At 53.0% G+C, this 20,346-nt stretch overlaps 1 protein-coding gene across 1 annotated transcript; it reads right to left on the reverse strand.

Annotated features, from left to right (window-relative positions):
* Positions 1-4,256: 4,256 nt before the first annotated feature.
* On the reverse strand, positions 4,257-13,451 carry LAD1 (ladinin 1). Its single transcript, XM_075722571.1, is given in 12 exon segments — positions 4,257-4,355; positions 4,634-4,723; positions 5,116-5,247; positions 5,539-5,611; positions 6,485-6,534; positions 7,275-7,418; positions 7,842-8,364; positions 9,743-9,883; positions 13,062-13,138; positions 13,141-13,169; positions 13,312-13,393; positions 13,395-13,451. Coding segments are annotated over 12 exon segments (1,497 nt in total).
* Positions 13,452-20,346: the final 6,895 nt, after the last annotated feature.

Raw genomic sequence — 20,346 nt, forward strand, 5'->3', positions numbered from 1 at the left:
CAGGACACGCAGCTCCCCTTGCCGCAGCCATCTCAGGGTGCTGTGTTTGCTCAGGGCACAGGAAAATAACCCAATTATAATGTTCATCTTGTTTTCTTTCCTGACTATTCTTAGCTCCGTTGGGATATAGAAACTTGCAGGGATTATCTCAAATTTACAGCCCTGCACAAGCCACAGCATGAGATCTCAGTGAGACCTCTGAGCCCAGCCCTCCAAGTGCAGAGCGTGCTCTGGAAAGGGGCGATCTGGGCTCAGCAGGAGCATTTCTCTCCTGGTCCTGGCCCTGAGACTGAGGTTAACTAAAAGGAATAATTCACAGCCTGGTTTAGCAATAGGGCCAATAACTCTGCAGAAACAGCCATGCTCATCTTCCCAGCACACCCATCTCCCTCCCAGCCGTGGTCGGAAGGACTTTACTCATCATCCCACCTCATCTAACTTCCACCCAATGCTCCACCACAAGGTCTGCACAGACCAGCCCCATGACCGACCCCAGCCCTGGGCGTCCTGGAGAAGCCCTGAGCATCAGCCCAAGCCCCTGCACAGCCTGCCCACCGCTTGCGTTCATGCCAGACCTCGGAAAAGCTGAGATGCAGCAGGACAACGCAAGGCAGCTCTAGAAATAACTTCCATGTTCTAAACCACCTGTTCCCAGAGCAGCACCACTTCACTTCTCCTCCTGCCGGGCGTCTGGGAACAACTGGTCCTGGTTACATCTGTTGAGCATTTATTATCCAGTATGGGTAGGACAGGCTTCAGGATAGCTTATTCAAGATGCTGAATCCAGGACTGGAATCCGCAAGCATGGGAAAGACGCGTTGCAGGAGGTGTGCCTCTGCATACCCATGGTTCCTGGGGGGTTGTCAAATCTCATTTCTGAGCAATGACTCAGAAGGTGCTTTTTTGAGACAAATGAAGTCAGAACTCAGCCCCGTCTGCCTCGGGTTCAACACCTCCTTCTGCCGCTGCTGTTCCCTTCCCTCTGATGCATCTAGGGCTTGGCCCTAAGCAACACCCTCCAGCACCATCCCTTCAATCTCTGCTCCCCCTCAAATATCAGTTCCTGTCCCTACTTTTCCCCCAGGCTTGGCATGGTCCTGCTACCCCCAGAGTTTGGCCAAATCATTTATGCGGCCTCTGAGTACCCAAGACTTCATGTAGTCCTCTCACGACACAAGAGACGAGACTCCCTCCTGGCCATGACAGCACAAACATGCATCTGTGAAAGCTTATTTCTACATTTCCTTCCACCTCCCCTTTCATACATCACTAGATCTCACAGAGCATTTGCTGTGCTGAGGAACAGCAACAAAACCAGGGCTGTTAAGGGGGTACACAAAAAAAACTAGCATTACACCAGAAAGTGACTCTAGGAAATATTTATCCATCCTCTGCACAGAAACAGATAAAACTTTCCATTTAAGCTTTGAAATCTTGTTTTGAAAGAATTAGGAGAACCCAGCAGATGTATTACAGAATTAAAGAGGAAACATTGCATGTATTATTGACTGGAAAAAAATCTCCCATGATTTGCTATGGATTAAATACTCCAGATATCCCTCCTGCTCCTTAAAATCCCCCTCTCCATTAGCAGAGGGTTGGCTGGTCACACCTCTGGGGCTGAGTTAATCCTCCATGGTTCACAGTCCCTGCTTTCCTCCAGGCTGCCCAAACATGAAGCCCTCATTCCCAGCATTTGCTCCAGCGTGGGTCACGTCGCTGCTCCCTTCCCGCTTGGCAGGGTCAGACCATGCGTGGGAGCATCCCACCTCTAACCCACCCCATGGGCTGCCAGTGAGCCAGGGCCAGGCTGGCCTGACTCCCCCACGGGCATCACATCCCTCCTGTCCCCTCCAGAGACACAGGGAATAGGGATCTATGAGATTTCCCTGGCACCAGGGCAGCCAAAATCCTTCTCAGACATCTTGGCACATATCAGGGTTGTTCAAAAGGTGTTGGGCAAGTTGCAAACACAACCCCCTGGAGCGGGTCCTGATGCTTTGTCCATGGGAATGCCTTCATGGCGAAAATACATTGCAGTGCAAGTGGCTGGGGAGAACCATTAACCCTGAGCCAAACCCCTTCTGGGTCTTTAACAGCTGCCCTTCCACTGAGCATCCTACACTGCGAGCAGGCACCCACCCACCCCAGCCTTACCTCTGCCGTGGGGCACCAGTGAGATCCCAGGGAGCCAAGGGGAAGCCGGCGGGTGTCTGGGAAATGCTCTTTGGGGGCAGGAGGCTTTAAGGGGGCTCCAGCGCCCACCCCGGGGCGGGCAGCGCCGCGAGGAATGTGCCCGGCGCCCAGCAAGGAATGCAACACTTGTGAGCTGCTATTTTGGCAGGCATGGCCCCGGCCCCCTCCGCCGATCCCCCTTCCCCCCCAGGAGCCCATATAAGCCCAAGCTATTGTGTGGCCTCAGAGATTTGCTATTTTAAACCCTCCGGACTGAGATACGCGAGTGCCCAAGGGGCTGACACAAGCCAGCCAGCTGTCACTTTCTAGGGCCGGGGACACTGATAAGGCAACACTGCCACGAGCAGAAGACTGGACCTTCCATCACAGCCCCTGGCCCGGGCTCGCTCAGATGCTGCACTGGGTCCAAGATGCTGTGATGAGAAGGGAAGAGTCTCAGGCTGCTTTTACCCCCTCAGAACACATTTGTCTTGGGGTTTTGCCTTTTTTCCTCTTGCCAGAGAAACGGAAGTGAACCATTCCTGGTCCCAGCCCAGGAGCAGGTGACCAGGAGTGTCTTAGAAAGAGCAACTTTTATTAGAAAAAAAAAAAAAGGCACAGAGAACACCAAGTCCTTTCCAAAGCCCAACAAGCAAGATCAGATCCAGGGGCAGCAGTAGAGTCTCACACCGAATTTGGACAATGCAATGGCTGCTCAAGGCACAGCCCTAGCCCATTGAATGGTGCCAGCACAAGGATTTGAGCATCATTTTATGGGCTGCCCATGGCACCCTAAAGCCAGCCTCGAGAGAGCACCCTGCTTCTCTGCTGGGTGGGCTCTGCAGCCTGGAGAGTGCAAGAACAGGGGTCTGCGTAGCCACGGGCAAAGGGCTCAGGAAGAAAGGTAAGAGGGAAATGGGTTTTGCAGAAGAGGCCCAGCACAGGGCACTCAGCTCCATGCAACCCCCAAAATAGGGCCGTGGCCAACCCAGCCTTGCCCTGTCACTAAGTGAAAGGGGTTGCTGCTTGTAGGGGGCAGGGGATGGTAAGGGCAGGGTGGAGAAGGCCAAGTCTCTGTCTCTGGCTCAGCTGTGTGCTGGACGGAAGCACCAGGGCCATCAAGTCCACCCTTCCTCCATGAGGCATCTCTAAGCTACACTGTCACATGTGTGACTTTGCAAAGACTGTTGGCCTTTGGTTGGGCCCTTCCAGCAGTGACAGCCTGGGAGAGGAGCAGACATCTGCCTGCCCCACCTCACCCCACACAAGCCAGGCAGCAGGGATGGACATGGTCCATGGACGTGCATCTGAAACTCCCTTGGCCAGGCAGTTTCTTGCCCCAGTGACATCATCCAGCTGCAAGGGAGACATATAGGTTGATCCCTTTGCAAGTGCAGTTATGGGGCACAGGGAGAGATTAGGAGAAAAACACCAAAATGTTGTGGGGAAACGAGGCAAGATTCTGGCTTCAGCATTTGCAAGGAGCCTCCAGGCCTGGGCACTCCTGGACAGGCAGTGAGTGAGGACTGGGGACACAGGGATAATCTTCCAGCCATCTTCCTTCCCATCCCACAAGCAGAGGACCCCGGCGACCTGGGGTGCACCCAAACATGGTGCAAGGGGCTCTTGTGGCAGTGGGCTGCTAGACAGTTGAGTAGGGCTGGGCTTTGATCTTCAGAGCAAAACAGTTTTTCCCCGATCAGCTGATATTATTACAGCTGATATTATTACAACTGGAAAAGAAAGCAAGAAACAGTGAGGCTGGGCCTGAGGCTGCAACTCCCCCAAAGGCAGCTACTTTAACCAGGACCATACTTGTCCTGAACAGGGGATGGGGCAGGCAGGTATCCCCTAAATCCCACCACATGCCTCTTCCCTTCCTCTCCCAGACCAGGCCGCTTCTCACTCTTACAGCTGCCTCCAGTTGTCCCCTCCTGCTGACTCCCCAAAGTCACAGGGTCCTGGATGTCCCACATGACCCCTCTCCCCCCTGTAGCCTGGTTGTCCCAAGCCTGCCCTGTGGGAGATCCATTGGCAGGCAGGTCCCGCCTCTACCCCTAGCTCAGAGGATGCACCAGTTTTCAGAGCAGCTCCATGTCTACCTTGGTGTCTCCAGGAATGTCTCCAGGCTGCTTTACCCAGACATCACGGTTTGGCAGGCTGTTTATTTTCCTGATGTCCTGCAAACAGGAAAGTTGTAAGTGGCACAAGAAGGTTTTCCCCATGCATCCTGTGCAGTGTTGTCTTGGTCTGACTTTAACCAAACCTTAAAGCATACGTGCTCCAGGTAAAACCAGCCAGCTTTGAGATCCTGCACCTGGTAGACCTTCAAACCCTTTAATGGTTTCAGCCAAGGGTTCCTCAACTCTTCAAGCCCCACCACCCAGATGCAGGGACATGTCCTGCCAGGCTGCCTGGTGTCAGGGTTCTAGCCCAAGGTGTTGGCACAAGCCGGTACCTTGCTCTTTTCCTCCTTGGCAGGCTCCTGAGCTCGGCTGATCCACAGATTAATGCGGGATGTCACTGATCCTGGGATCTTCAGGTTGTCCTGTGGCACAGAGGGGGATACCAGGGTTACAGCACCAGCTCTGCCACTGCACGAATGTAACCCAGGACAGTCCCCAGGGCATGGGGAGACTGAGCAAACCTGCAACAGGCAAACACCAGCCTACACCTTGGCTCCATCCCAGCTCATACCAGCGCATTGGCACGAACACACACACTGCCAGAGCACACTTTCGGTGGCAGCCAGTGCCCGAGCCCAGCCCTGCCCAGCACCACTCAACAAGCACCGAACTCCCAACCAAACTGCATCCAGGCAGCAGTCTGCTGGGAAGTGTGTTGGTATTCAAACAGGGGAAGATTTGCCCAAAAAGCTGGTGCCTGCCCTGGCACAGGACCCCACTGAAGGTCCTCGCTCAGACCAGCTCCTGCCCTTACCTTCCTGACAGCGGGTGGCTCAGCCTTGCTGGGAGCGCTGGCCTCGAAGAAGTTGCGTTTGCTGGCCACCCCCTCTGAGGACAGCAAAAGGTTCTTCTGAATAGTCAGGGATGTTTTCACCACCTCTGAGCGCTGGGAGGAGAGAGGGGTGTCAGCAGGGGCTGTGCTGTGCCCCAAGTAGTAAAAAACAAAGTCCTGTTTCTGGCTTGTGTCCCAAGCCCATTGGGGTCTGCTCCCTCCCTGCCCATCACCAGCTCATGGGTTTGACCCACTGCTCCCCCCAGCAGGACCATGCAGCATCCCCATGACCCTCTCCAAGGGACCCTCCCTGCTCCTAAAACCCATTCAGCTCCAGGCCACCGCTCTCCCTCTTCCCACACATCTCTCCCATGCCAGCCCAGCTATGACAAGGGTTTTCAGTACCTGCACAGCCGAGGTGTACTTTTCCAGCTTCTCCCCAATGGTGGTGCTGCTACCTGGGATCCTCAGGCTTGCACTGGTGAAAAAGAGGGGAAAGAGTTGAACACAGCCCCATCAGGATCTCCTGGGACTCAGCCCATGGTCCTGGCGGACTCCACTTGGCAGGAGAAGACCCCGTCCAACACAGGCACTTCTGCATCCATCAGCCCATTGAACCAAGGCAGCTCATTCCCTGCTGGTGACCGAGATCTCTGAGTCTCACCATTTTACTAGTGCACACTGTACATTGAAAAACAGCTCTGAGCTCCTCAGTTTACCCTTCCTTCACCACTGCCAGGTCTGAACTGTATCTTCAATATCAGTATGAGTTTGCCCACAGTATGGACAGGTGCAAGCCCAGGTGTGCGTAAAGCCCCACGCCCCTGCCCTGCACTCAAAGGTGGGAGAGGGCATTGTATCAACTCCCTGCATTCAGACCCAAGCCCTTGGTTCTTCAAGAGGTTTTAAGCTACCTGTCCAAACCTTGCCATGGAGATGTGGAGGATCACTTGATCTGGCCACCAAAGCCAGATCAGGTTGCTCATGGACCTGTATAGTGAGTTTTGATATCTCCAGGGATGGGACCCTGTTCTGGTGCTGCACCGCTCAACACTTAACCACTCCTGTGCAGATACAAACACTGATGAGAAACTACATCAAGCACGAGAGAGCAGGGGCTAGCTGGGGGGATCTTGCACAGATGCAAGCTGTACATTGGACATTGTCCTGTCCTCTGCTAAGCATCGCTGCCCGGTCAGCCAGGCACCCCAGAGACCAATGTTCAGCAGACCTGTGCCAGGGCACTCCCTAGCTGGTACCAGGTCCCATCACCTCCTCCTCCTCCCTTGGAAAACAAAGGATGACAATTCCTGCCCAGCAAGACCAACGTAACACGAAGAGAGGTGCTGACCTCCTTGTGAGAGGGCTTTCACTTTCTTCGTTCTGTTTTCTTGAGATCCTCTGGAAGACACAAGGAGAGGAGATACTGGAGCCATCTTTCATTATCAAAGATAAACATGGGAGAAACTGTCTCAGACTTGTCTCCCACAATTTTCAAGCAAGCTCCACTTTCACCCACACCAGAGCTTATCTCATATCTCAAAGCTCTCCAGACTAAAGATGCTTTGTAGTGCTAACAGTTTTATTCCCAATAAAGCACCATGAAAATCAATTAAGGCTAGCCAGTCAGCCCTGAATCACAGCAGGGAGGATCTCAACAGCCCTTGGTTTTCCCAGCCTCTCCAAGCACATTATTCCAGACATCTTGTTTGGGGGGGCTAGAACTGAAGATATTCTCAGGAATGTAGCAAGGGACAAGAAGGAGGATGGATTTTATTTTTATCCTGTGCTCTCAGAGAAGACTAGAAATGCTGGAGGGTGGATGGTCATTCCTGTGACTCCTTGGGAAATCCGAGGACAATGAGCTCCCTGTTTTCTCACCACTTCCCATAAGTTTCCATGCCAGCACAAAGCTTATGAACATGGGCATGTTCATCATCACAGGCCTTCGGTCAGCAACGGATAAGGAAAATGGGGGACAGACTGAAACAGAACTGCAATGCCCAAATCAAGGGTGGATTTTGAATGCACTTTTGGGAACAGGCTCTGCCAACATAACCTGGAGACCAAAGCAACCCCTCCCTGTCACCATCCTCCACTGCCTAAATGGGAGTCTTTCTCCCACTCGTTTTGGCTCTTACCCGAAAGGAGACAGTTCTTGGGCTGGTTCGTCTGATGCAGCTGCTGTAGGTGACCTGAGTTGGAGAAGTATCTGACTTTTCTGCAGGTTCATCTTGGGTGGGAGACAGCTGTATTACCTCCTTTGAGGGATTCCTGGATGGTTGCTGAGAAAAAAGCAGACATCTGATGCATCCCTGCAGAGTCTGCAGAGGAGGTTGAGGCACAGGGAGCAGAGTAGCCAGGGTGGGAACCGGTTTGGAGGCAGGAGTCTGAGATTGAAATCCTCCAAACCTTGGCTGTCTCATTTGGATATGCAAAGCCCCAAACACCTCTTCAGTGAAACCATGATGGCAATCACTAGAGGCTTGCTGGAGAAAGTGATCAGAATAGTACATGCAAGGGGGGGAAAGGAGGTGGTGGGACCCTGTCCACCACCTTGTGGTTTGCAGCTCTCACAGAAACCTTCCCCAAAAGCCCACAGGTCCCATTTCCCTCCTGGTACTTTTGGGCTCTCCCTCTCTGTGTTGTCCTCCCAGCACCCAGGACTTCACACCCCAAGGGTGGGTGCCTTGTCCATTCCTGCTCACCTGCTGGTCCAGAGATGAAGTCACCACCGAGGCTGTCTTCTCCTCTGTGCTGCGGCTTCCCTGCCTGGTCAGGATCTTCACTTCGCGGAGCCGGCACCCCCCCACCTCTGGTGACATCCGCTGCTGTGGCTCCCCCACTTCCTTCCTCTGCTCCCCCTGAGGGGTCTCCACACCTTGTCCCTCTTTGTCCGGGAGATGTCCCCTCACCACCACCTTCCTCTCCAAGGCTGGCTCTGGGTGCTGGTCTCCTGGCGGGTCGCCTCTGCCCTTGGCCGCATCCTGACCCTGCTCTCCAGCCTGGATGCTCTCCTTCCCTGAATGTGGCTGTGTCCCTGCCTCCGTGCGCCTCGCTCCCACCACTGGGTCCTGCTGCTCCTTTTCCTGCCGCTCCTTCTCCTGCCTCAGCTTTCCAGAGACAGCCACTGGGGATCTTGTCCGTCTCCCTTCTTGCATCTTCAGCGCCTCCGAGAGCTTACGTTCTTCCTCATCCTCCGGAGACACTGGCTTCACCAGAGATTGAGGTCTAGAGACAGAGACAAAACAGGGGGCAAACCTCAGCACCCTGCAGCCAGAGGGCTGGCTTTTATGCTGCAGGGTGAGGTTAACCCAGGTGAAAGGCTCTGGGGGCCATAAAAATCCCACCAATGTCTCTGGAGTCATCCCTGCAGACCAGAACTTGCAGCCACACTCATCCCCATCATGCCAGCTAGGCTCTCCGAGGACAAGTTTGGATTAAAAGACTTTTTTTCCTTTTTGTGGCCGAGATTAAGCAGCCTCATCCCAGGACATCAGGATCCACCAAGTCCTGTGCCAAGGAGCTGTGGGCTCAGAGCAGTGTGCTGGGTCTGCTGCTGGATGAGACATGCGTCTGTGGCTCTTTGGTGGATTAGGAAAAAATACCACTCTAAGTTTAAAGTGCTGGTTGTAAGACAGTCTGCTATAGCAGGATTCAACCGCAGTCCCAACACCTTCTGCAGAACAGTCATTTTCCCCTCGTTCCCACAGGCAAACATAGGCACCAGAGTTGGGAAGAGGCAGACAGGACACTTGTCCAGGGCCACACAGACTGTACCTACGCAGTCTCCAGGACTTGGGAAGGATATGGGATAACATTTGCCCTCCTCCTGAATTGCAGTCACCACATGGCTGGCCCGTGCTAGCACCAGGGAAGGGGGACATGTCCTATCGAGCTTGTTCGTGTTAGCCATATCCAACCCCTATGCAACCCAGGCATCCTAACTCCGTCACCATCTGCAGAGAGAAACACCTATAGAGTCTCACTGTGGACATAAGCCATCTAAATATTGGACATTTCCGGGATCAATTTAGAGAGTGGGTCAGGTTGTGTAAGGGCAGTCTGATTTCAGGGCACGTCCAAATCCCAGCTCCCTGCAGCAAGGGACTTTGGGAGCACCACTGGAAAGCCCTTGGGCCACCTCCCCACTTCAGCACAGGTCATACAACATCACTGCAAGGTTCACAGGAGCAGGAGGACAGCCAGCCAGGTGCTGCATGCTCAGCCCACCTTCCCTGCAGAGATGGGTGGCTGTCTGCTCTTACCTGCTCAAGAGGCCACTAGGGCATGGCCAGCACCCACCTGAGCTCAACCTCAGCACCAACTCTCACCCTGGCACACCAGCTCCCTGTGCCATGGGACATGTTGAGGCCCATGACTGAACCCACCAGAGATATACTACTCTTCTTCTACTCCTCCTGTGAAGCCCATCCTTCTGCCCAAGGATCCATTGGACCCCTGCTCTTCCCACAGCTCAGCCCACTCTCATCCAGAAGAGAATCCCACCAACTGCAGCAGCTTTGTCTCAGTGTTGAGAAAAACAAGGCAGCAACCTGCGAGCCATCAGCATCATGAGTAAGACTGATGCTAGCAGGACCTCACGCACCTGCTGGAAGCTGGACTGGTGTCTTTCACAGGGCTAGGAGGTTCTTCATCCATCGATGTGGAGGACAACAGGCTCCGGTGCCTTCGTCGGCGCTCTCTTTGCTGCTCTTCTTCATCCTCAAGCGTCCTCTGCCTGGCCAGGCTGTTTGGGATGAAACGTAACATCATGGTGAGGCTGTGCCCTGCATGGAGAGCTTACAGCCCTGATGCTGGACAAGAAAGGAGACCAAAACACCCTCAGGCAAGGGATGAGGGGCTGACAGAGGTTGCCTTCCCCAGCTGCTGCGTGGGGCTGGAGGAGAGGGACACCAACGCGAGCCAGGTGTCACAAAGCGCTCTCACTCCACCCAGCTGATGCAGGCATTTCCCAACACAAGCACTTGACAACTCCTAATTTCTTCTGTTGGAGGGAGAACTCACTTAAAAGGAATCCCTACATTAAACAAACCTTCCCAGGCAAGGATATTTAACCTGTAACTCAGCAAGACCAGGACCGTAAAGTCACCACATAGATCTCAACCACATAAACTGGAAGGGTAACCACTAGTGGCAGAAGATTTTAGCCCCAGTGTGAGTTGTGGCAATGGCATTTTAATTTTTATTGAGCAAAAAGCCTCAGATGCAAAAGTATCAAAGGCTGAAGGTACTGCTGACAATCTCTGCCTGGAAACAGGGACGGCATGAGCTCCTTTTGCTCCCTGCGTGTGGCTGGGCCTGGGAATTGTTTGTAATCACAGATTGTACCAAAAAGACAAGGTTTGTAATCATCTTTAAAGAGTCATCTTCAAAGATTTTATATTGCACAAGCCAAGTACATATTTTTTTTGATCAAATGCCAACCTGAATAAAAAATCATTTGGACACCAGCTTTCCCTTCTCTGTGCAAAACCTGCCTGCCCTCTCTGCCGGTCCATGAACTGTGCTGGAAAAATATTATTACTGGCTGGACTGAGCTTTTCACAACAGTGATCATCTGCCTACAGCACTAGTCCTCAATCAGCTGCAAACATGTGCAGGGGGCCCAGCGGAGTTCCCCGCACCCCGACAGCCTGACGGGGCAGAGCCCTTCCTGCGCAGGATCCACCCCATCGCAGGGTCCCAGCTGTGGAGCTGGCACTCCGGTTTCATCCAGACTCAGGGTTTACTTTGAATTTGACTTTTAAGAATGTGAAAGTCAGAGCAGGTCCCTGCAGTATCGCTAACATCATTGCGGACACGGTGACTTGCAGCGTGGTTTACAAGTTACTGTGTAATGAAAGCTGGGTCATAAATTAAACCACATTACCCCCCGCAAATATTCGTGGCTTCTGTTCTTCCTGGCTGAGGGAGGCGGGGGAGCGTGAGAGGGTCAGCAGAGCAGAACGGAGAGCAAAGGGGGGACAGGTCCTGGCTGAGAGCTCAGCACCTCTTTGGGGACAGGGCAATGTGTGCTGCCCTTTCCTCCCGCTGCCTCCACCCCCATTGCCCCCTGCTCCTCCCAGCAACCTTCACACCTCAACAGCAATCGGAGTCACTGCTGGGGGGCTCCAGGGTGGTCCCCAATGCCATGCGTAGCATCAGGAGAGACAGGGATGGAGAAGGCTGGAACCTGCCCCAGGGAGCCGTGGGCATCCCCAGCCGGCTCTCACCCCACTGGGGGACACCTCCCCATGCCCCTCCCTGCAGCCGCACTCGCCTCCATGGGCCTGACCCTGTAAATATTTGTACACAGCTTAGCTGCACTGGGAAGGCAGCACAGCTTTATTTGCACAGCGCGGTGTGATCTCCTGGCGAGACCTGCTGCAGCAATCACTGCACACGCACATTCCCACCTGGCAAAGGTAGCATGTGCGTAGGGACCTATGCACACAGGTGCCTCTGCTAAGTGCTCTTGTCCCTCAAGCACTGACAGTGTGGAGTGCTAACACTAGTTTAAAGCCACGTGAGAGCCAGTTACTTCTTTGTTTTTGCATGCACAGGCTCCTTCAAAATGAAAATGAATTTTTCTTGCCTGAATTTGCTTGGCTGCTGCAGAGGCGGCACGTAACCTGGCATTATCAACATGCAGTTTCTCGCTATTTGTAATTACGTAATCCGCCCATTAGGCTAGGGATTTGCTTTGCCAGTCTTCCCCTCCTCTTTTCAAAGAGGGGTTTATTTTTCACCATCTTACCTTTTGTAACCTCAAAGAGATGAATAAAAAAAGATTGGTGAGTCTCCCCCTGCCTTGTCCTCTCCTGTCCTGTTAATCATTATTGCTGAGATATCTGACATTTATGCTGTTTCAGTAAATGCTGTCTCATCTAATGAGAGAGGAGAAACTGCCTTCCTGGGTTGTGAAACAACCTGGGTGCAGGACCCTGCTGGGCTTGTGTTCGGGCAGGTCCATGGCGCAGAGGAGGTGGATCTGGATGGGGCTGGGATGCCCTCTGGATCCGTCCCAGCCACGATGGAGGCAGGGTGTGAGCTGGCAGCCTCCAGACAACGGGGTCTCTCTTCATTCCCATTTCTGGGCTGGCCACGGTGCGTGTCTTACCCAAAGTACTGGGGTTTGCAGTTAAGTCTCGGAGCCATCACATCCACTCACACTAGGATTTCTGCTCTGTTTTGTGGGATGGTGCGGCTGCGTTTGAGTCACCGTCACCCCGTCTGCATAGCTGAGGTCAATGGTGCTTGCCCTGGTGTCTGCCGGAGGTCAGGAGCAATCCCCACATCAGCCCGGTTTTGTGTGAGCCCCTGACTCACCCTGTGATGCCCAGGAGCCCCACCCACCCTGGCCTCCATCGGAGACAAAAATCACTCTTTAGGACAGACCGAGCAGAGCGGCCAACTCCATGGGGCTGTGGGGATCATTCAGCGACTGCCGATGAATCAGGGCTTGCTCAGCACCGGATGGGCAGAGGCTGCAACCTCTGCATGGTGAAGCTGGGACATGCACCCGGGGGCGAGTGAAAAAATCCCACACCTTGGCTCGGGAGCAAGTCTGGAGGCACAGTCCAAGCCAGCCAGACCCTACCCCAAAGAAAGGCAATCTGGACCAAAAATATATCCAGCACGGGGCAAGGATGCATTTCCAGAGCCATTTTCCTATGCAGCACTCAGCTTCCCCAGGCAGCAGAAATAGATCTGCCTCTGCTCTTGCCCACCCATGAGAAACTCCAGCAGTGCCACACACTCGCTGGGGCTGGCAGCACCTCTGCAAGCAACACCCCCCACAGCAGCTGTCCCCTCTTCCCATCCCCCCCAACACCCCTCAGCCCAGGCTCACCGTGCCAGCAGCCCACCCTCATCCCTTCCCTCCCGCCTGTAGAAAGGGTTAAGCATTAAACCACAGCACCTACCTGGAGAGATCGGACCAGTTCCTTCTGCTAAAAGACATTCCTGCTTTCTGTGAGTTTCAGAGAGCCCCAAAAACTTGTGCAGGCATCAAGGCCAAGGTGCTGTTGGACCTGTGGGGATCTACACTGCCTGGAGACTCTGCTCCCCGAGGAGGAAGGAACTCGCTGCAAGGTTATTTCCCTGTGCACCTTTACCCTGCCTGCAACCCGTTTACCACCACACTGTATCACATGGTTTCTTATCTACCTTGACAGAGGCAAGGCTGTAATTTGTCTACTAGCGGCGCCGTGCAAAAGACGCCCTGCCCAGGAGTGCCACGCAAAAGCAAATCACTCCTTGCTGCCTGCTGTGCCAGGGTTCGAGCAGAGACCCGCACTCGGGGCTCGATCCATCCAGGTCTCCCAGGGTTTCAGAGACAACTCCCTGCAGAGAACCTGTTTTACCAGCCACTCTCCACCAGTCAACAACTCCTCCAACACTGGTGGAGGAGGTGAATTACCTTGGGCTGAGTGGGAGGAGGCTGGCTCCCAGGGATCCAAAACAGTCATTAGAACACCTCCGTCTGGGAGCAGTTCAGCCTTTTCCAAAGAGCATGGGAGGGTCCCCAGCTTCTTTCAGCCTTTTCTGGATGTCTTGGATTGAGCCGTCATGGCCTCCCCATCCTTATGAGCTTTGCTGCAGTAGAGAGCACTCACAAAGTGTCAGAGGAAGTGGCTGAAGCATGGGGGTGTCCAATTTTTGGGTGCTGAAGCCCTGTGCCAGAGGGGAGCTGTGCACCCAGGCTCATCCCATGCCTGGACCCAGTCCACCAAACCTATCGTCCCCCCCGGGCTGGTCCCAAGACCCCACCCCCCGCTATACTCGCACAGGGCAGCACTCTCCTTCAAAGGGCAGGTGTGAAGGCAACGGGAGGACTGTCTTATCGGGATGACGGGGCACCCAGACACAGCAGAGACAGGTCTAAGCCTGGTTTTTACCTGGGGCCAGCCCCGGTGCAGAGCGTGCCCAGAACCCCAGTGCTCCCGCTGCTGGGGACAGCTGGGCAGCTATCACGGTGGATGCCTAGAGAAAAAGTCATCCAGGACCCTCTGAGTACAAATTTGGTCTCTGATCCTGGTGAGATACACCCCTCTGCCAGCCCGAGGGACTGGTTATAAGGCTGGGCTTGCCATGCATGCCTCCAGCCCACAGGGGTGTGTCCAGGACCTGAGCAATCAAAGGAACTATTTTAATCCAAGGTTCCTGATTAAAATCCCATTTCTAAAAGCTGGCCCTGTCAAATGAGCCGTCCTTTCCAAGCAAGGCTCATTCTCTGTTTTAGTTTCTTCTTTCAGTAACCAGTTGTCTTTCAGGTGTTTTCATACATATAGAAAATTCAGCGAGTTGTGACATAAGGAAAAAAAAAAAATTACTTAAATAACCTTGCAAGTATCCTGCTAATTGCTGACAAACTATATATAGCAGTTCAGCATCAGCAAGCTACTATAAAGCAATAAACCTTTCTGATTAATGCACAGTGAGCACTTTACTCGCAAAACTCATTGCCAAAGGATATCACTGAAGCATAGGACTTAACAGGATTTTTAAAAGGATTAGATTGAACGTAGTGAAAGAACACCCCCAGCTAGGATCTACACGGCAAAGGAATATAAAACCTCACAGTTTGTGATTCCTCTTATTATTAAGATGAAGAAATTCTAGACAGGTATTTAGTGGCTGGGGATTACGCAGAGGACGAGCCTCGATGACACTCACCCCTCACACTCCCCCAGTCTTTACTTTCAGCTCAGAGACCTTTTGAGCTGGACATGGTTTCCTCTTTATTTAAGACCCCTCAGTGGGTTTCTTCTCCATGGATTTGCCCTGTTTCCCTCAAACACAGGAAAATTGTTAGTATAAAAAACATCCTTCAGCAAGGAGTTGCCCAGGTCCATTCCCCACTGCTGGAAAAGCTGCCTCCTCTCCTTCAATTTGGATGAGGTCCTGCTGAGCTGCTTGGCAGCACAAAGCATTGTTCTGTCTTGGTTTGAGATTTTTGCTGCCACAGAGCCTTTAGCTCATGTTTTCCCTGATGTTCCTCATGATTTTTCATGTTCACCATAATCCCAAGCTATCACTCCCAAGTAGGCAACAGCCAGCCCAGAGCCCATCATCTTATATACTAAGTCATGCTAGATTTTTCCCTCTGTGTGTCACTTTATAATCCTCCAATCATCCCTTGCTATTTTATCCCCAAACCCCAAGCCCTGCAAGATCCTTCCAAATGTCTGCATCATCAGTCTTCATCTCTAGTATGCTGAATATGCAAGAATTATCAGCAGAGCTTGTTATCTCACCATTGTTTCCTATCTGCTAATTGATTATTTACCTCTGCTTGGACTTTCCCTCTTAGCCGTGGCTGTCCTAAAGGTCTTTGCTTCTGGAAATCCAGGAAAACTCTTATCTACCAGGTCTCCCTTATCCACAAGCTCATTGATGCCTTCAGCGAAAGCCAGTCGCTTTGTGAGACTGGACTTCCCTTTACAAAAGCTATTTTGGCCACCATGAGCTCATCACCGAAGCTCAGACCAAGCTGCACGTCCACAAAGCTGAAGGTAATGAAATTAGGCAGGGGCGTGAGTCCACGCAGGGAATGGATGCTCAGGGGAACCCATCTGACATTTATCCAGATCCGCTCTACGCACCAGGCTGTCGTATCTGCTGTCCCAGATCTACGGCCAGGAGAGGAAAGCTATGTGCTCTTGGCCGAGGGAGTTGTGCCAAGGGACTCTGCTGCGTGCAGGTAAGGCTCTAGTGTAAAACCGCACTTCTCTTCGGGTACCCGCTTTGCCCAGGGGTGGCTTTCCAGCCGCTTCGCAGGAGGGCTCTGCTGGCAGACCTGCATGCCTGAGGAGCTCAGGGAGGCCAGATCTTCATCTGATGTGGCTCAGCAGAAGACACCCATTTATACCCGCTGAGCAGCTAGACCAGTATCAGCAGGGATTTTTTTTCCCTTGGGAACAGTGTCCTGTGTCTCATCCCAATGCAGAGCCTGTTTCTTTGGCTACAGGGCAGTGGAGAGCTTCCAGTTTCCACAGCTGTGCTGTAATTAGGGCATTCCTCAACCTCACCCCAGGGCCCAGTGGTGAACCCTCCTCCTCCACCCTTTTTGCCTGTGCCGGTCCCCCAGCATCAGCCCCGGCTCAGCTCCTCCCTTGGCTCCACAGGCTCATCCCTGCCATGGTGCTGGTGGTGGAGCAGAGTCAGCAGCATCATCTGCCCAGGCTTCCCCACTGGGCTGGGGTGTGGGGTTCAATGGCCAGGAAAAGGGGGTTTTCACCCTTGTTCAGCTGCCATCCCATCGCTGCAGCGGTGCAACAGCTCACAAAGGTCCCACCAGCAAACACTTCAAAAAGTTCCACTCCCCCTCGCACGCGGAGGCCTCCCTGCATCCCCATGCTCGTGCTCTGCAGGCACTGGGATGGTCCAGGGCTGTCTTTCCCCAGCTACAATTCCTTCAGCTTTTGGAAACTTGTGCAATGCACTAGGAACTGATAGTACAGAGATACCTCTGCTGTGCAAAGAAGACAGAAAGTGTCTGAGATTCATGTGTTTGCTCAGAAACTGAACAAAACCCAACCGTAGACTTTTCTGTTTTCTGTAGGAAAGGAATAACCATTGTTCAAATGGCCTTGCACCTAGCTAGCAGAGGGCTTTTTTTTCATTTATAATTTAACTTTCCTAAAAAAAAGAAATAGTTTGGACAAATCTTGGTTCAGAAATGCCACCGTGGTACCCCACAGATGCTGTAGTGTCCTTCAGGTTCCCATTCTCCTCTGCAGATTGGCCTCCTCAGTAGATGCCATCTCTTGTGATGCCCCAGGTCTAATGGTGAAGAACCATGGACATCCCCCAAAAGTGGTGTCCACAGAAACTTTTCAGGTCATGGGTAGAATGAGTGTGACTCATTGCCAGCAGCTGTATGGCAGACTGCATCCCTCAAAGCACATTAAATTAGTTGCAATTAATGAGAAATCCCCTCTGATGTGAGCAGTGAGAGGGCTCAGGCCACAGCAAAGGAAGACAGACAAGAAGGATGTACCCGGCTCACACCAAGTGCTGTACCCCAACCCAGCCCCGTTCCTCCCTGGGGCTGCCGGGCACGAGCCTGGAGGGCTGCAGGAGGGGAAAATGGAGGTGAAGAAACCTATTTCTTCCCATTTTATGCAGGGGACACACAGGACCCGCAGTGATGGCTCCCGGGGTGATGGGTGGTTATGCCTTAACCCTGCCAACGTGGCGCAGTTGCCTCCGGGTCGCCTCCTGTGCAGCTGCAGCCGCGGGGTTCGGTCCTGCACCTGCAGCACTGTGGAGGCCATGGGGGGCCGTGGGGGGTGATGTTTAACCTTTAACACCAGGGACTGCAGCCTGGCATTAACCCCACGCAGGGCAGGGTGCTGCAGTGGCCTTCAGAGGCCGTGGGATAAACTTCACCCCTTCCCACACCGGCATTGTCCATCGCCACTAATCCTCCTCCCCTTCCTCCCTTTGCAGGTCCAGCCACCAGCTGAGCTGCAAATATGCTCAGGGAAATATTTGGGCACAGTTCAGGTGTCTCTAGGCATGACCAATTAGCAAGGAGGTTACAGAGCATCCTAGGAAAGGAAGGGACCATTTTACAACAAACTAGCAGGGATATTTTTGAATGGCCACATCAGACCAAGCCCTTTGCATCTCCTTCATTGCAGTTTTGCCAGAAAAACCTTTCTGGCAGAAAATCATTGGGTTGATTAATACTTTTTTCTACTGTCCAATTTAATTTGCAATTTCTGCAATTTCAAGCTTCCAGCATGTTGCTTTGCTTTGCTTTGGGGGCTCTTGGCTGCAATGGAGCAACCTGGAGGATGGTAGGGACAGGGCTCTGCTCAGTTCAAGGAGACAGGACTGACTCATGCAGTTCTTCTGGAAATAAATACAATTTCATTAGTGACTGCTCCAGCATCAGCTTCTCTCCCTAAGAAGAGCCTTGCAAGTCCCCCATTTGAGCTGAATTTTCAGTAAAAAGGGGTTACTGTAGGGTTTCCTTCTAATTCAGAGTGAAGAAATTGAGATTATTGTCACGTAGGAGGGAAGCAACAGTGCGACCACAGAGGTGGTGCAAGGGAAGTCAGGCGCATCCTGGGATGAAAGGCTTAACCTGCTCCTTTACCAAGCGGAGAGCTGGGCTCCCAGCTGGCCCAGAGCCACAGAAGCAGCTCCAGAGCGGAGGTGGAGGAGAAGACTTGGCTCCCAGTCCTCTGATCCAACCAGGATCCAACCTTGTGCGGACAGCTGCATTTTCCCCTAGAGATTCAATCCCTGTAAAGAGATGGGGAGTTTCCATGTTTCCAATAAAACTGAGATCCATAAAACTTTGTTTTCCCATGACTGATCAATGTGGTTTTCCACCAGAGAAGGGTGAAAGCAGGACATGGTGACTAGGGAGCATTGTACTTTGAAAAAGTAGGGGAATTTGCAGAGCAAGGACTTCTGGGGTTGGGTTTTTCTCCCCCCCTCTCAATCTAAACCACAAGGCAGCCATGCAAAGTCATCTATAGCCTACGATGAGTGCACGTGGGCTCTGTAACCTCGCTGAGTATGCCCCGGCTGGCTCTTACTGTGGCTGCAAAGACATGCTGGCAGGCCCTGAGGTTTTGCTCTGCAGCAGTTTCAGGTGTCTTGGTGCACAGGATCTGACGATGAGCTGGGCACGGGCACAGGCTGGCTGCCAAGCACCGACCGGAGCCTGGTCCCACAGCACCCATATTGCCTTTCATCTCTCTACCATCCCTCCCTGCCCGACAAACACCCCCCCCCCTTTTTTTTTTTTAATTACCAAATTAGCGTAATTGCACTAAGCTCAGAGCAACTATTCTCAACCTGGATCTGGCTTGCCATTTTCTGCTTCTGTTCCAGGTCTGAAGAAGGCTTTGTTTCCGTGAAACCTCTCTTGCATTTTCCAGCTATACCAGTTGGTCAGGTAACAGTTATTACCTCTCCCTACACACCTTTCTTCCTCTGCCAGGATCGCTGCCGAGTGTGTGAGTTCCCTCTGGGGATAGCGTGCACGGCGAGATCCCAGGACACTGCCTCGGCGTGGCTCCCACTCGGGCAGTGAGCTCGGAGGGGCGAGATCACAGCCGATTCCTTCTGCCTCCTGTGGCAGGTTGGGCCGTGGTGGCATCCTGGGATCTCGCCACGCATGATCTCCAATCACCTCCAAGAGAAGAGTCACTTCGCAGGCCTGCGCCTGCCAGGAGCACGTCCCAAGGCGCACAGGGTGAGGACAAGTGGTCAGCAAGCCCTGGTGCCATGCTAGGCTGTGGCTGCTCGGCCAAATTAAGCTTGGAAAGGAAGAAGTGTGTGGAAAAGGCTCTGTGTGCTGTGCAACTGCTCCAGTCATGCAGGGAGTGGTCCTAGCCCCAGTTAGTGGGATGCTGATGGGGATGGAGGGTCAGGTGGAAAGACAAAGACTGAGCATCTGTGCTTGCTGAGGGAGCAAATGGGTATTTTCCAGCTGACAGCCACCTCTGATCGAATCCTAATTTTGGGAAGAGTTTTCATATTGAGTCTTAAATTCTCTGTGAAGAGGCTGCTGGGTGCTGTGGCAGCCCAGGTGCTAATGACCATGCTAGAAATAAGTGTTCACATCAGTCGCCACCTGCCCTAGCCCTCTTTGCCCAGGGACAAAAGTGAGCGGTTCAGCTCAGTATCCCTGAACTGGCCAAAGGACAGGATGTGATACCCAGAGCACTCCAGCTGTCCAGCCGGTCTGGAGCCCAAACCCAAACCCACCTCCCTCTGATGGCTCTCCCTCACTCGCACTGCCGGCCACTGGGCTACCCGAGTCTGCTGCAGAAGGTCCTGCAAGAGCCAACCGCATGGGGCTGCCTTTTTCTGTCCCTAAAGAAATGCAACATTTTTCTGGGAACATTGAGCTCTGTTGGAGACCACACACTTTTTGATGTTGTTTCCTTCCAGCCTTTGTGCCCACCTGGGGACCTGCACTTTGCCTCGAGTTTGTAGCATTTTCTTTACTTTACAAGCTCACTACACAGGGACAGGGGTGTGCAGCAAACACGGTGGCACAGGTGGCACAGGTTTGAAACCATGGATGCGGCGATTCCTCTGGGTACCTTGGGGACATGGACAAGGCACTGCTGCAACCACCAAGAGCACTCCATGGGGGCTGAGCCTCAGCATCTCCTGAAGTGCAACCAGGCAGAAGACCCAATTTCACGCAAATTCTCACCAATTCTCCCCTCTGGC

Source organism: Pelecanus crispus, chromosome 17 (genome assembly GCF_030463565.1).
Source record: "Pelecanus crispus isolate bPelCri1 chromosome 17, bPelCri1.pri, whole genome shotgun sequence".
NCBI classification, from domain to species: Eukaryota; Metazoa; Chordata; class Aves; order Pelecaniformes; family Pelecanidae; genus Pelecanus; species Pelecanus crispus.